At 37.6% G+C, this 17,284-nt stretch overlaps 1 protein-coding gene across 2 annotated transcripts in view; it reads left to right on the top strand.

The window, feature by feature from the left end:
* The window catches only part of LAMA2 (laminin subunit alpha 2), a 376,489-nt gene that overhangs the window by 248,389 nt on the left and 110,816 nt on the right, over window positions 1–17,284 (top strand). For both annotated transcript variants that reach the window (XM_040599010.1, XM_040599009.1), the window contains exons 22-28: window positions 403–539; window positions 3,044–3,280; window positions 6,734–6,877; window positions 9,274–9,453; window positions 10,252–10,440; window positions 10,529–10,767; window positions 15,400–15,517. In XM_040599010.1, coding sequence (XP_040454944.1) covers window positions 403–539; window positions 3,044–3,280; window positions 6,734–6,877; window positions 9,274–9,453; window positions 10,252–10,440; window positions 10,529–10,767; window positions 15,400–15,517 — 1,244 coding nt within the window. The remainder of the gene's footprint in view (window positions 1–402; window positions 540–3,043; window positions 3,281–6,733; window positions 6,878–9,273; window positions 9,454–10,251; window positions 10,441–10,528; window positions 10,768–15,399; window positions 15,518–17,284) is intronic.

Genomic DNA, 17,284 nt, shown 5'->3' with positions numbered 1-17,284 from the left:
GGTTGGCTCAGGTTGGTGGAAGAGGTTAAATACACTGCAGGTTCCCTGTGTAGAGGGCTCTGAGGCAGTCAGGTGGCTTCTTGCATGAGACAGTGTGGGCCCAGAAATTGTACAGCATTACTCCCACAGCTACATCATGTGAGTACACCATCTCAGAAGTCTTTGCACTTCTGCAGTTGTTGCAGTTACTTCAATGTCAGCTAAGCTGTGTTGCGTTGCTCCTGATTTTGGTTTCTGTGTTTACCCTACCTTTCCTGCCCCAGTGTGTCTGCGGATAACTGAGAGTTCGCTGCCCCGTGAAGTCTTTGTTGGAATGATCCTAACTCTTTTAGGGTCTGCTCTGCAGGTGTTAAATAAAGGGATAACTTTTCCTCTCCTTTATTTTTTCTGTCTCATGTGAAGCCTGTCAGTGTTCACATTTTGGTAATAACTGTGATCCCATCAGCGGCCGCTGCATCTGCCCTCCCAATACTGTTGGAGAGATGTGTGACAAATGTGCACCGAATTACTGGAACTATGACATTGTCAGTGGCTGCAAGGTGAGTGGATCCTGTTTTGTCTCTGTGTGTTACTTGTTTCCCTTGGGGTAAATACAGTAATTTGTAGCTGGAACAGAATTTTAGGTTTAGTAATCTAAATTTTAGGTTTAGTCTCTGCATTGCGAGTTTTGGTGTCAGACTGGTGTAGATGTTGGCAATCTGTTACTGATCACTACAGACCCTCTGTCTTGGGTATGCAGCCTATAACACCAAACACCTTGTTTGTACTGCTGTCACACTGACTCAGTGTCCTGCTTGAGCTTGGTTTCTTTTGTTATAGTTGATTACCACAGTATTGTACAATGTACATAGATGTGTAGTTACTGGCAATTAACGGTGCCTTTGTATAACAAATTTACTTCGGCGGTAATTGTAATACCACTAGGAATTTGTACTTGAAGTTTACTTGAGAAGAGCTTCAACCTGTGCATAAGAGACACTGAACAGAGAACAAAAGAAACAGCCATCTTAGCTGTAAAATGCACTTTTTTTTCCTGTGTTCGTAAAAGGCAAATAAACCTTCTCATTAGCCCTTAAATCCTTCTTATTCTAATGTTTGACACGCAGTTTAAAAATTCTGAAGGGAAAAAGGAAGAAGAAATAGGGGAAAAATGGTAGCACATCAAAGAATGTCATGAAAGCTGTTGTTAATGTCCCACTCTTGAGTTAAGGGGAGCAGTATTCAGTTAAGGTTGAAAACTGGTGACAGTGAATATTGTGCGAAGTTCACATGCCTTCTCCTCTCTGCTGTTCTCATTGATAAGGGATTTATAGTACTGCTTCAAATACTCCAGAGAAGTGTCTTGTCTGAACATGGTCATACACCATTAGTGCTCTTTCTTAAAAGGCTGTTTGTCATGTAGCTCAGGCTGCAAACTAATTATCAAGAATGATTTCAGGTTTGTATGTATGGAAAACTCCTCTTGTGAAACCTCTGCTGTGCTGCTGTGTATAGACTCTTGGCTTCTGAAACCAGCCTAATGAAGCTGAAGACCTCTGTTTGAGCTCTGGAGTATATTCTCTGATTGTCTTTTATGTGAGTGCATTAGTATGACAGTTCCATGGCACCATCTAAATTAGTAATGATCTATCAGCCCACATCTCTCAGTATGTTGTAGCTAATTTCTGCAAAGTAAGATGGGAATCTCCTGCTTGCACTCTTTGTAGATTTCCAGGGCTGTTGTAACTCAAGGGGATAGAGGGTATTGCATAAAACAGCTCACTCACAAAACAAGCGTAACATCTGATTGTAATTTAGGTTTTGATATTGCACACCAAGCTATTTCAGTGTATGGTGAGCAATTTGCTTTCTAAGCTTTACATTTGAATGTATCTTTGTTGAATAAGGATCTTTCTAGCAGTCTAACATTTAACCAGAAGTTAAATAGTTTCTCTGGCGTTTAGTAAGGATTGAAGTTGAATATTTTAATTGAAATTTTTGAAATTGAATTTTGACATTTGAAATTGAAATTTGAAATTGAAAATTTGAATGTTTCTTGTATATAATTGCCGCCTTTATAAATGGTCTTTTCAGGTCAGGCAAAAGGTGCTGTTAGTATTCAGGTAATAAAGAGTTTTGCTTAGAAACTGAATCCACATTTTCATCCTCTCTTTTTTGGTTTTGTGTCCTTAATTTTAGCAAGTCTATCCATGTCAGTTACTGTCATAAACTATGCTGCTGGTACTGAGTTTGCTTCTGCCAGCTGAACTTCTCCATATGAGATTCTGGTTATGCCAGTGATCACAGCAAATATCCTGAGCTAACTCTGCAGTACAGTCACAGTAATAGCACTGAGGAGTTCTGTTCTTTGGAAGCCTGCAGATTTCCCTGCTACTTATTTCTGTATTCAATATCTAGACCCCCTGGCAAGTCACCTATTTCTTATTCATACCTGCCTGTGCAAGTCTCATTCTGTGAGCAAGTTTACTTCCCAGTACACCACATGACTACATCTCTATCCCTTACATGCAAATTACTGTCACCTGAGTCCTGTTTGCACAAAGAAGATGGGGTTGCCTGTCTGATGGATGAGTAAGAAGCATTGAACTAGATTCCACTGGGACCACTGCTGCTGAGCAATTCCAGGTTTAGCAAAGGGTCTGAACATGCCCTGCAGATTTATATAGAAAGCACTTTTTAGAGAGCACTTTCAGTTTTTAAGTCAATTTTGTCTGCAAAGTATCCCAGTGTCCTTGACCCTTTTAGATTTGTTTGATTTCATTGCCTGACTTACCAGTGATGAGTAATATCTGTTCAAAGAGAAAACAGTGTTGTAAATGTATTTAATGTAATCACTTGACCCTTATTGAATAAAGATAAACGCCTAGTCTTGTAATTCAGATATGTTACCTTTGGACAGTGGAAATTCGCTGCTGTACTCTATTTATAGATATTTGAAAGAACTGAGTTGCTTTTTTTGTTGGTGTTTTGGGTGGTTTTGTTTTGTTTTTTGTTTTAACAGAAGCACAATTGCATTTTTTTCCTTGTTTCTCTCCTTTTTTAGCCCTGTGACTGCAGCCTTGTTGGAGCCCTAAGTTCTCAGTGTGACTTAAAGACAGGCTGTTGCTTCTGCCGCCCTGAATTCTCTGGGGATAAATGCACCGAATGCAGGTTGGGTTACTGGAATTACCCACAATGTGTTGCTTGTCAGTGTTTCCTGGCAGGGACTGATCCACAGAGCTGTGATACAGACCTGGGGAAGTGCTCATGCATTGATCATACTGGCCAATGTAGCTGCAAGGTAGGACAATGAAGGTTTTAAGCTGATCTTATAGCTGCTGAGAAGTTTATTCCAGAATTCATTGACATATGTACTTGTCTGTAGATACAAACAAATCCTGTTGGTTTTCATAGTGCATTTACTAACTGCTGTGGGAGGAGCCTAACATAAAGAAAGACTTAAGTGATTATCAGTTGCTTTTTCACACACTAACGCTTGCCAGGACAGCATCCTCTTAGCCTCTCTTCTCACTTTGTATTTCTTCCTGTTCTTACAGAACTGTTTCCAATTTAAACCCATTCAATACAATTCTTGTTCAGATATCCAGCAAATTAAAAGCAAACACATCACGAATAACAGTATGCCACAGTGCTATTTCTTTATAGTACATTGACTTAGAAAGAGTCAATATTGATAATTTTATAAGTAAAATTCACTGCAGTAGTATCTGTTCTTCTGAATAGGCTGCATCCTATTCAGGATCGCTAAAGCAGAGTTTTAGCATCATCACCCACATCTTGGAAGAACAACACACTTAGGTGGTTTGAAAAGTGACTGGGTTTCTGGGGTTAAAAGGCAATAATCGGTGGTTTGACATGCAGTTGGTAGCCAACAAGCAGAGTACCTCGGAGCCAATACCTTCATCAGTGACACAGATGACACAATTCACCATCAGCAGATTTGGGAATGTTGCTGATTTGGAGGAGGTAGAGATTGACATGATGAACAGTAGAACTACAGTCTAGAGGGTCCTTGAAAAGCTTGATGATTGGGAAAATAGAAAGTTCATGATCTGGAGTGGAATAACCTCCAGAATCAGTACAGTTTGGAAGAAAAAAGGCTGAGTGGTAATTCTGCTGAAAAACACATACAGGCTTTGGGGAATGGCAAACTAAATATACGCCAACCATGTACTCACATTGTAAATAAGGCAAACTGCCTACTGAGCTGGATACATGGATCATGCTGGCCAATGCAGCTGCAAGGTGGGAGGACATCATGAAGAGCACGACCTGCAGAGGAAAGTCTTTATCATCCTCTACTCAGTGCTGGTAAGACTGCACTTGGAAAAGGTGTCCAGTTTTAGGACCTGATTCAAGAGTATTGTTCAGAAACGGGAGGATCCAGAGAAGGGCTGCAAAGAGACTTAGAGCAGATGATCTGTAAGGATATACTGAGAGAGTTGGACTCTCTTAATCTGCAAAAAATAGAAGTTAAGAGAAAATGCAATTGCAGCCAATAGCCACTTCAAAGAGTAGTTGACAAAGTCCTTTCTGATATCCTGATAGTAGCAAAAAATGTGACAAGGGACAACAGCTGCAAATGGGAGCTTTGGAATTTTGGGGTGGACGTTAGGGAAAAAAATCACTAGGAGGGTTATGCATCACTGGAACAGATTATCTAGAAAGTTGTGAAATTCCCATTCCTGGAGCTTTTCAAGAATTGGCTAGAAAGAGGCATGGGAAACCCGATCTAGTATTAATGATAGTACCCCTTCAAGAAGGAGGTTTTTAAAAGTGACCTCTACAGATTCTGTCTGTGATTTTGATTCGTTCTTCTTCTTTAGGGGCTGTATTGACAGAAAGAGCTAGTAAAATGGAAGGATTAATTTAAATGATTGAATTGCTAGGTAATTCTTCTGTTAAATAGGTACCAGTCACTTCATTCTGAGTTTAAAGGATAAGCTCAATGGAGGAACTGTAGAATAAATTAGATTGGAAGGGACCTATGGAGGTCATCTAGTCCAGCACCTTGTTTGAAAGACGTTGCTGAAACAGTACATCCAAGGGTTGGGATTTCACAGCCTCCTTGTGCAAACTCCTTGACCACCCTCCTGTTTTTCTGGTGTATTTGAACAGAAAACATTATGTTCCATTTTCCAAATACTGATTCATTTGATGGTGAGACCATAAGAAAAATGGAGTTGATCACATGGGCCATAGTAGTAAAACTCAGTGTTGTTTGTCCTATGTCATCCTCTGAAATGCAAAAATAGAAGTATCTCAATTCTTTCAAGCTCCCCTGATAAACTATGTGCTCCAACCCCTCTAACCATCTCGGTGCCCATTTTCTGGATTAGGTCCAGTATATTCAATGTCTTTGTTGTAGCTCTTGTAAGCACTAAATAGAAAGAATAGGGGTTTATGGCATTTTTAAATGGAAATGTTTCTTTGTTGGTTCTGTTAAGGCTGATATAGTTGTTTCTGTGAGTGCAAATTAACAGTATATATTTAGCTGATGATTAATGATAAGACTGCAGTTGACATGAAGCAAAATGCAAAGCAAGTAAAATTCACCATTTATGACAGAAAATGGGCAAATAATACTGAATTAAGTCAGCAGATTTTTTTTTCCAAAATTTAAATCTAATGTTGCATTTAAATCTAGAGTTGGTTAACCTTTTGTGTAACCTTTTTGAAAGAAAAGATATTGAAAAAGCTAGACTTCTATAAAATGGTAGCTATTCCCATTTAAACCTGCTGTTAGAGCTGCAGAATTGAGCTTTCAAAGGCTCAGGAGCCCCTTTGTCAGCCCTGACAAAAACCACCAAAATCTAAGCTAAATACAATGTAGGCACATTTGCTAATATAGTTACATATGGAAATGAGGGTTAAAAATGGTAAATCCTCGGGTATAATGATTTCCTGTATAAGCTTTAGAAAGTTGCATTTGTTTTTAGATTGGCTCCTTGACATTACTCTCAAGAGAAAGAAAGAAAAAAAAAATAGGAGGCAAGAAAAAACAGCCAGTGCTTTTATTTTGCTGGTTTTTTGTTTTTGTTTTTTTTTTTCCAAAAACCCCATGGTCTTGGTATGAAAATGGTTTTTAAAGGCTATGCATAAATTATTATATATTTGTCCCTATCTGGTATAGCTTTTTATTTGGACTAATTGAAAAATGAAAATATAAGCATTGACATTACAACAGTGAAATATTTCAGCCTTGTTAATACTATTCAATGATGTGGAAAACAATCATGAAGAGGAGAAAGCTTTTCTCTACCGTATTACCATTTAAGATGTTTCTCAGCAAGAACATTTAGTACTATACCTTAAAACATTCTAACTTGTCAAAGGTAATTTCTGTTAAACAAAAGGTTTGATTAACCATGGCAATTTCAGGACATAGTTTTTCTTATCAGTCAGTTATTGAACATGTCAAGCCCGAAGTGGCATTTGATTTTTTTTTTTTTTCCTGTGCTTACTACAGCTGGCAGAATGAAGCCAGCATCCGTTGCTCAGAGCTCCTCAGTGGACACAAATGCAAATGCCCCAGTTACATTAATTGTATAAGTTTGCATACACACATGATAAGAAGCTGGAAATTTCCTTGAATATTTCTTTACTTATTATTTCTTTCTGCACCCTGTTATTATCATTACTGTATGACTTCCTTGTTCTCATTACTACCTTGAAATGAAACATGTATTTTAAAAAAAAAAAGAAAAAAATTTACATGTTCTCTCTCTTCCAGGTTAATGTGGAAGGTGTCCACTGTGACAGGTGCAAGTCTGGTACATTTGGTCTCTCTGCCAGAAACCCACTTGGCTGCAGCAGTTGCTATTGCTTTGGCCTCACTAAACAGTGCAGTGAGGCAAGGGGGCTGATTCGCATGTGGGTGAGTAGGAAACTGCTGAGCCATGTAATGCGGTAATGTTGTTTCCTGCTGGCATCTTTTAGTCAGGCACTGAGAGGTAGCTAGAAAATGGGCAAACATTTAAGCAATCATTTTCCTCTTTATGCTTTGAGAAGTGGAGACAGCGGTATGTTCCATTAGACAATCAGTGTCAAGATGTTAAAAGTAAATAAGTAGATAAGAAAACCAGCGATAGTATAGCTGATGTCAAGCCAAAGTAAAGCTATTAAAATCCAGGAAAGGGCAAGTCAGTTGTGTGGGGAAATTACTCAGTCCAGTGCATTGTAACATAATCGCTGGTATATGATACACGGTTTACCCAGGTGTATTCAAGGGTCACAGGTGCTTGTTGTCCAGCACAGATTTCCCATGGTTCAATTAATCTGTTTATTTTCATTGCTACAGTTTGTGTGTTGGGTTTGAGGTTTTTTCTTGGGGGGGGGGGGGGGAAGCTTATTAAAGGTCTATTTGAATCCAAGAATTGGAGGGTATAATCCACCAGAGCAAACAAAGTTCTCCACCTTTTTTTGGAAGAGGGCCGTGAGACCTCTGCTGAACTGACAAGTAAGGCCGACTGGATATCTCCATTTATCTGTACAATGACCACAAAACACACATTAAGACCATTGCTGTCTATCACTGCTGTTCCAGCTCCTCAGTTACATTCTGGAGGAGCTATTTCTAATGGAAAATGACTATTCAGTCCCCATGTTTGGTCAGTCATATATCTGCTAGAAAGCATGTCAACCATAGAGGGAATGTCTGCCTAATGCAAATCAGCCACAGTCCCTGACTTGTCATGCACAGGCATCAGTTGGATGAGGATACTTTAGGCTGAAATCATACTAAAGAGTTCATATCTCTTGGTTAAAGTAATATGAATAGCACCCATTCTCCCCTTCATTGTTAAGTCCAATAGCACTTCTTTCCCTTCCCAGTGGATGAAGTGATTTATCATGATCTGACTCATCTTTTTCTCATTCAGTTTTGCCCATCGTATGCTGGTAAGCTGGAGATGAAAGGCTGTAAAAGGCTGACAAGTTCTAAAATTTAATCAAGTTCCATGACAGCAACAGTTCTGGAAAATTGTGCTTTGACCTTTGTGGCAGCACAAAGCAGAAACATAATTTAAACCTCCCGATTGATTATTTTTTATCTCTTGATTAATTTCTTTTCATATTTATGCTTGTATCTAAATACTGTATGTCCACGTCACACCTAGTTTGTGATATTCTGATCTATTTCAGAATTGATTCAAAGCTGTAAACTGAGTGAGCCTGGGTTCTGCCAGCTGCTAATGGCTATTTCAGATACTCTTAGGTGCTTCAAATGGCATTAGACTTGTTTAAACAAGCAAATCCTGTCTTATATGACAATATAGCAAGACTGATCTGAAATTCAAATGTTGACCACTTCCTTGGTGTCTAAAGTAGTAAACACTAAAATATGGTTATGATATGAACTCAGGAAATCTTACTGAGGACTGGCAATGTTAGAATGCTTCTATGTCTGATCACTCTGTAGATGCTGCTGTAAATGGAAATACCAAGATGCTTAAAGTACAGTACAGGACTTGCTTGATTCCTCATTACCTGATCCCTATCTTGTGAACAGCATGTTGATGGGATGACTGTTAGAGATATGTCTCTGCATTTGTTTTCTTTGTTTTCCTTACTCTTTGCGAGAAAGCAATTTTGATACCAGTCCTTTGCATTTGTTTCACACGCTTCCTGTGATACTTTCATCTGCACAGAATTATTAAGACTCTTATTACAGACTTTGATCACAATAATGATTTCTGTATAATGCTATTGAGACTTTTTCAACAAGGCTAAGAAAATTACAAGTATCTAAGTGGCATTCTTATATTTTTCATTAAATCTGAATTTAGAGTTACAGAAACCCTGAGCCTTCACTCTGCATGTTGCCTGGAGAACACTTAGCTTGAATATTGCGTAAAAGTACCAAGGGATCAGGCACTGTGTTCTACAGCCCCAGTGATATATAAGTGTTGGTGAGAAGTATGCTTCTTCACAAGCTACATTTCTTACAGTCCAAACAGAAGAGGCACAACACTGAAATGGCACTATGAAAATCACTTCAATAAAATTCAGGGGATCACTTGCTACTGAAACTATTTTAACCAGCGCTAGTACATTCTTTGTTAACATGAGGACAAGGTGGAAAAGGCTTGAGGGGGAAGTCATTATTATCACTGTTTATATCTGAAGGAGTAGTAAGACTGTTTTGTGGCAAATTGCTCATGATGTGAAATGAAATTACCTAGAAATAATTTTTTGAAGAGTTAGAATTTAAAAACTTAACACTTCATGGGGAAAAATACTTGATTTTCTTCTCAATTTTTTGAATATACATAGGTGACCTTGAAGCCAGAGCAAATGATTCTGCCACTGGTGGATGAAAAGCTTCAGCACAGCACTCTTTCAGGAATAGCATTCCAGCCTCCTGAAATAGTAGCAAATATAGAACAGGTGATGCAGGATCTTCGGTCAGAACCTCTTTACTGGAGGCTTCCAGAGCAGTTTGAAGGACGAAAGGTAAATTTCGCTGAATACTGACGTGGATTTTTTTTTTTTTTCAGTCTTATATTAGTATTTTGCAATGCTTTTTTTCCTTCCCAGTAAGCGTGTCATTACACAGTGGAAGGTACTTTAGAAAAAAACAAATGCCATGCCCTTATTAAAAATTATTTGCTCTGTTATTATGAAAATTCATGTCTGTAACATAAGCACTATTTTAAAATAGATGTTTACAGACAATAACATGTAATATTTTTCCACAGAATAGATCTTCTCATAAAAATATTTAAAAAATGAAGCTGCATTAATACATATAATAATATATGTATAATAAATATATTAAATATAACTCTTTTGTAACTTTTTGTTTCTCTCCATTTTAAACCAAAAATGCCTGATCTTTGTAAGTTACACAGGAGAAAATGATTGAAAAACTCCTCCTTCTGGATATTTTTATACACCTCAGTGACGATTTATTTTGTACTTTTGATATTTCTTCGTTTGGCTTGGCAAAGTTTACATGTTTCTTTCTCCAAACACAAACTTTGGGGAGCACCAAGGCACGTAAAAAGAAATAGGTAGCTTTTTTTTTAGTGTTTTAGTGTAGTACAATAACAAATTGCTGATGGGCATTTTTGAATACAGCCCTTGTCCCCAGACAGTTCCACAGGCATGTATTGCTATTTTCTACCATGCTCATGTTCATCAGACTGTGCACAGGTGCAGAGTGTATCTAGCTCCTGCATATGCCCAGGAATTTATTTTTAGCAAACTGAAAATGAAATTTCTTTTTGTACTTTGTGTTTACTTTGTTAGCTGACTGCTTATGGAGGGAAGCTGAAATATGCAATCTACTTTGAAGCACGAGAAGAGACAGGTTTTGCTACTTACTACCCACAAGTCATCATAAGAGGTGGGCCTCCCACCCATACAAGAATTATTGTCCGGCATATGGCTGCCCCTCTGATTGGGCAGCTGACGAGGCATGAGATAGAGATGACAGAGGTAACATTTCCATCTGCTTTTTTTCCCGGAAATTAGGCACCTGGTTATTTTTAATACTGTTAATAATATGAGTTTGTATTACTTTCAGCATGAATGGGAATATTATGGTGACGACCAGAAAGTCAGAAACACAGTGCCCTGGGAATATTATCATGATGACCCAGGTATCAACAGGACGGTGTCCCAGGCAGATTTCGCCTGGAAGCGTTATGGAGATGACTCAAGACCAAGTAGAGCTGTATCCCGGGAAGACTTCCTGAATGTGTTGTATGATGTTCATTACATTCTCATTAAGGCTACTCATGGTAATATCATGAGGCAGAGCAGGTAAGTGTTTCATGCAGTGGTCTGAAAGAGTGCAGTAGTCATGGACAGTCTGATAGAATTCCCAGCTATTCCCAGAAAAAAATTTATTCATAACATCAGTTCTAAGCAGTTGCTGAGAAGAACAGAAGGAGTTAGCATTCAGCATAGCAGAAGATGCAGGGCAGGGAAATTTTATTCAGTAGAAAATTTAAATCACAATAGGCAAATGAAATCTTTATTTTCAGAATCCTAAACAGAAAACACATGTCAGCACACACATCCTGAAGCAAACCCAGTATATTTTTTTAAAAAATGTCTACTTTATGAAAACATGATGCTGTAATTATTATAAATGTTAGCATATGGAGGAATTTTCTCTTGCAAGTGGGAAATGAGGTAAAGAGTCAAAGATGAAACAGTACTTCTTTAATGAAATGTTACTTAAGTCAGTATATTTGGGGAAGAGATATTCAATATTTTCTGTTTGATTTATTCATTAATAAGTTAGACAATGAAAGATAGCACTTGCTAAATTTGAAGTGGACATCAGATAGCAGGATGAGAGGAATAATACAAAAATCTGCTGCAATCTAAAGGTCAACTATACAATTTTACACTTCAAAAGGGTTAGTCAATTGAACACACAAAGAACAACTGTTTAGTTACCTGTTCTTCAAAGCGGGGTCTGTTGTTTACAACATGTCACCAGGTGAACATGATTCAGTAATTATATTCTTGTTGAGAAATACTAATATTCTAGCTGCATGTATAAAGACATACGGCCTGCAAACCCAACACTAGTAAAGCCTAAGCATCAAGTTCTGGATACTGGAATTCAAGAAAAAAATATTAAAGTGTTCAGAAGATAACAGTGAACATCATGACAGGTTAGAAAATATGACCTGTGAGAGAAGATGTAAAGAACCAGATTTATTTAGAAACTAGTAATTGCCTTAAGATGTATAAAAATTCACAAAGAGAATGAAAAGAATCCGTTTTCTGTTGCCATGGTGGGTAAGTTAAAAAAGAAATGAGCTTAAACTTCATCAGGAAAGGTTCACATTAGACATGAGAGAAAAATTCCTGGGGGTAAAGTAGTGCTGAAATAGATTGCATAGCGTATTCCTTAAAAGTTTTTAATAATGAATTCACAATATACTTTGCAAGCAAAATTTATTAGCAAGGACATAGGAATAAATGGAGATAAACTCCAAAGGTCTCCAGAGGTCCTTTTTATGATTCTGCCATAGAAGTGATAGGCTAAAATTATTTCTAGGTTACATATAGGTCTGTAAGAGTGTGACCTTTGGAGTTTGAGCGTGAATAGTAGGGACAGATACCATGCGACTTTGCAGCCTTGTGTCACAGAAAACATAGTCGTTGCTGCTATTGTCTCTATTTATAGTATATCTTTTACAGCAAAGTATTCATCCAGCTTACACTGGCTAGATGCTAAATATTAACAACAGTTGCCATAAATGATTTAAATTGGTTTCATTTATTTTTACATAGTCCATTTAGGATATTTTATTACAAGCAAAGGAAATTCTGGTGGAAAGAGTTATGAAAGGAACTCCAAAGAAACATGGAAAATTTGAGAAGCACATCCATGTTTTGTGTCTGTTTCTCCCTTCCCTTTATGCACTACAGATCCTAGTTCAGCTATGGAAGCAAAAATTGAATACTATCTCAACTCAAGCATCATAAGCAAAGTTATGAAAACAAACCTCCATTTTCATGATTTTGTTCTGAGATGCATATGACACTTGTGACTGGACTAGGCCGGCATTGTAATGCACCACCATTTTATCATGGCTGCCTGGTAACGAGGCACGGAACAGAACAGAGGAGGACTTTATAGTTGCAGGGCGGGTTTGCAAGGTGGCACTTAAACAACCAGAATGTATTTTTACAGCATTGCGTTTCAGCATGTGACATTTTATATGACAGCAGGACTTTGCAAAGAGTTCATCTGGTCTTTGTGGTAACTCTCCATCTGAAGTCATAACCTTGCATATAATACTGTAGTTGATTTTGGAGGTGGTTACAACAGATTTTTATGATCTGCCTAGTTACATAAGCAGCATTCATCATGCAGCATCTGAAACTTTAAGTAGAAAATAAAGAGCAGGAATACATCATTATTTTTTTCAAGTTAGCACCTTGAATGATTTCAGAGGAAGGTTTGTTTAAGACCACAAAATAAATCCCACAATATGCTTTTAAAGTTTAGCGGAATATTAGCTTGCATAAGAATTGAAGGCTTTTATTAAAAATAGGCTGAGACCCTCTAAAGGAAAATGTTTATGCTCAACTTTAAACGTATGTTTGAATCAAGTGACTTATAATAAAACATTGGTTCAACTAGAGTGTGTTGTGCTCTCTAAATAAGGGCCCTGTTCTAAACTAGTAAAGCTTCTCTTTCTACCTGACTCTGCATAGTAGAAAAGTATAAAGCAAAAGAAACTGTGGACAGGAGGAAGAAAATATTATATATTAAGTATTTTAAATTTTTTATAAGGTTTTTAATAGTGCTTTAATTTCAGTTGCAGAGTTTATAAGCTGTAGATAAGTCATAAACTAGAGGAAAATAAAGTCAAAGCAGTGGCAGCAGTTGGAAACATAAAAATAGCCTAGTTCTAGTGTTAGCGCTATATTAGCTATATAGTTTAGCAGCAATGCTAACATTATTTCTGCTTCAAAGCTGCAGCATTACTAGTGATTTAGGGGTTTCTGCTCAGAATCCAAAGCTAAACATTTTTCTCCTGTATTGTTCGTTTTCTTGCCCTCATTTTCACAGTCACCACTATAAATTGAAACATTTCTTTTATTAGATTTTGGTTTGTATTTTAGGGAACTGGGCTGTGATAATAAATTAGTTTGAATTGGAAGTATGCTTTCAATTTGACTGTGAATTATTTCAATATCCCCGACACTGATCAGGTAGCAGTTGTTGGACTGCTGCCTATTAGGCATGTTCCAAGAATCAGCCAAGCCTGGCCTTCCTTAAGTAACATTTTCACACAAATAAGAGGTCCCAGAGTATATTATTATGTAAATACGGCTTTCTGACAGTAAATAGTTTTTTTCTGAAGCATACAGATCATTGTCTCAGCCTTGAAGGTGATAGGGAGTCACATATTGTTTTGTTTTCATGTTGAATGTACGGAGTTTTCAATGTAAGCTTACACTGATATATCAGATCTTGAATGGTTTTGCGCTCTATTTTCAGTCTTCTGTTTTTACCTGTCTTTCTTTGCTTGGGTTTTTTTTGTTCAGTTTCCCTCCTCCACTGAACCCCTTTCTTCAGGTAGTCATATGAGGGTGCAGGGTTTAAGTTATTAGATGATTTGGGGATTTTGCATTGACACAAGGTATCAAGAGGTATGGGTCTGTTCACCTATGCTCAGTCACAAAAGTGTCATCTAGTTTTGCAGTGGGTGTTTGCTTTTCCTACAGTCATCCTGACACTGGTGTCTGTATGCCAATGTTCAGAAGAGTGTCAGTAATCAAGGCTTGGGAGTAGATGAACGGACTATGAGCATGAGGGGATGAGCGGTTCTGTGAGCTCCTCTGCCTTAACCCTGTGCACAGACACTTGAATAGACTCTAGTAGCATTGCTGACATTTATTCAGCTAGTTAGTCACGTGTTCTTCGACATTTTCTCTCAAGTTGGCATATGTGAAGCTCTAAAGCTTCCACTACTCTACCCTTTTTGTTTCTCAAAGTCAGTAAGGGATTCCAGATCATAGGATCTATTTAAACAAAGAAACCCCCAAAACAAAGTAAGCTAAAAGAACAGCATTGCGGTACATCAGAAGTAAGTGTATTTCATTAGATATTATGTTTGTTGTCTTTGTCAGTGATTTGTTCAACGCTCTTTGGCGGGTCAGCATGCACGTTAGAAAGACACGGGGTGGTTGGGAGGCAAGGTTATTATTATTAATACAATCAAACAATTGTTTGGAAAGTTTGAAAGTCAGAAGCTCTACAATAAAACATACCCCTTTCTGATACTAGCAGATGCTTCTGTAGTAGGATTTCTTGTTTACTTTAAATTGTTTGTTTCTGTGTTTAAATGATCCAAAGGGGTGGTGGGGGGAAGGATATTGACTAAAGATCTTAAGATTGCTCCTAAGAAGGAAAATATCCAATATCTTTAAAGTCTGCTCTAGACCTCGTTGGTTTGCTTTAGTTGCTGAGAATAGATTTTATTTTATTTTTTTAATAGTTGCCTCATTAAAAGCTCATTTAGTGAACAATTTTATTGCCGTACCTCTGAGAGTCATGAATGGGAACTGCATTTAATATGTGACTTCAATTTCTTAATGAGTCCCTCCACATGAAGAATCAGATATGAGCTTTTGTTAATAGTTCAGCTGAAAAGAGATTTTTTTAAAAAAAAGAGGGAGAGCCAAGCAGGAGAGAAAAGTTATGCTATTGCCTAGAAATGGAAAAGGAGACTGGAGGTGATGGTAGCTTTGTTGTTTCCTCAGGAGAGGCAAAAGTAGTGCTGTTAGTTTCCTGTAGATCAAGAAGCCTACAAACAGACAAGTAAGCCTGTTTTCTCCCATGCCAGCTGACTGTGAACTACTTGGGTTTGAGTTAGTGCTTGGCTAATCTCATTAGAGATGTTTGCTCCTTTTTTTCAGAATCTCAGAGATCTCAATGGAAGTTGCCGAACGTGGCAGTGTGTCTGGAATGATTCCTCAAGCTTCCTTGATTGAGAAATGTGACTGTCCACTGGGTTATTCTGGTTTGTCTTGTGAGGTACAGTACCAACCTCACTCCAGTAAAAGTCTTTGTACCTTCTTTGGTCCATTCATTAGTACGGTGTGATAAGTAATTAGAGTGTGAACTCATTTAACTGGCAACAACTGTCCCTTTATTTAATGACTTATGTTCTTTCTCAGGTATCCCTTTCACAAGGAATTTAAGCAGGGTTTTTTTTGCTTTAGGCAAATATGCCACTGAAACCATGGCAATGACTCAAATACTTAGAACACAGGAAGGAAAGCTTTACTGGGTCAGTATCTGTGGGGCTGAATTGTGTGACTGATGCTGACTGATCAAGCCTTTTTTTGGACAGATAAGGTTATAATGCATTTGCAGTAGTATTACAGATTATAATTACGGGAGATTATGCTTAACAGTATTTCAGTTCTGATTTCTTAAATGTTTTTATTATAATGAATAACTAAAATAAAAAAAAATTTAAAAGAGAACTCATTTCAAAACCAAAACTTGAAATAATGGATTCTTTTGAACAGTTGGTCAAAAAGGCAGTTCATTGTTGAGAACCTGTAGGTTCCTCCTGTCAATCTTTCCTCTTGAAACTGTTCCAACAGTGTGCCTTTGCAGACCAACACAAATAGGATGAAAGTTGTCCATTTAACTTTCATTTTACATGCTTGACTGCCCAAAATAGCACTGAAAATGCATTAAAAATGTAGATGAGAACCATACTGTAGTACATCTGTGCTTCATAGAAGATGGTTTCAAAGCTTTAGGAAATATCTTCCGTGCACTTTCAAACTGTCAGTTTTCTGCATGCTTGTAATTTATCCAAGTGGATCTATGGACATACATTGAAAAGAGCCACTGAGTTCTGGCAGGTATCCTTCCATTTTACTCCCCCACACTTCTTCTTCCAGCGCTGGCATAGGACTCACATGCAAAGATCTTGCTCAGTCCATACACAAAACCTTGCCTTCTATCAAATTTCAGTACCCCTTATATAGCGATGGAGCTGCTTGTAAAGAGGAGCAGAAATTCTGGAACATGATCCAAATATTGTATTTTGCTTTATTCTTAGAAGCAATCAAATCACTGTGTCTTGAAATAAAATAGAACAGATCTGATATGAATGGAAACTTTTGTCTTGAACCATTGGAGTTTGGTAAATTTCTAACTCATTGAACACGGGGAGAAAAGTGTTGGTCAACTAAGTGAACTCAGTGCTCCTTATACCTGCACTATATTTAATTTTTTACTTATGTAAATATTTTCATGTTGAAGGTTGTGAGCTTCAAAAGTATCCAAGTTTTATAGAGAATCACCTGACTTGTATGCTTTTGTAAAGTGGATCTTATGATAGGTACCAGGGAAACTGTTTAAAATGTAATATGTTGACTCAGAATAGAAGTTAGTGGTTTTGAATGTCTGCACTCTTGACGAGACTGGCAGTATTTCTGTGTGCAAAACACCATGTTTTCATTTTTAAGTAGCACTAGCAATTCCAGCATCATTGTTGCAGTTCCTAGGTGGAGGTAGCAGGGAACAAGACTTCGAGTGTTCTGCAAATCCCTCAGACATCCTGACTAAGTGGGATATTTTAAAGGGTTCCCGCAAACTAGAGGTGGGAGAAAAGTCACAGTGAATAAATGGAAATGTGCCTTGTTATCTGTGAGAACTCTGCTCCCTTCAGATGTTATACAGGATTGTGTTACATAGCAAATGAGGCAACAGGAAGAGTGAGTGCATAGGAAATGTGTGGAAGGAAGTGATTTTCTTTGCAAATTATTTTGGTAAGAGCAT

The sequence above is a fragment of the Falco naumanni genome, chromosome 6 (genome assembly GCF_017639655.2).
Source record: "Falco naumanni isolate bFalNau1 chromosome 6, bFalNau1.pat, whole genome shotgun sequence".
Lineage (NCBI taxonomy): Eukaryota > Metazoa > Chordata > Aves > Falconiformes > Falconidae > Falco > Falco naumanni.
Note: the sequence above shows the minus strand (reverse complement) of the source record. Positions and strands in the feature narration are given on the sequence as shown.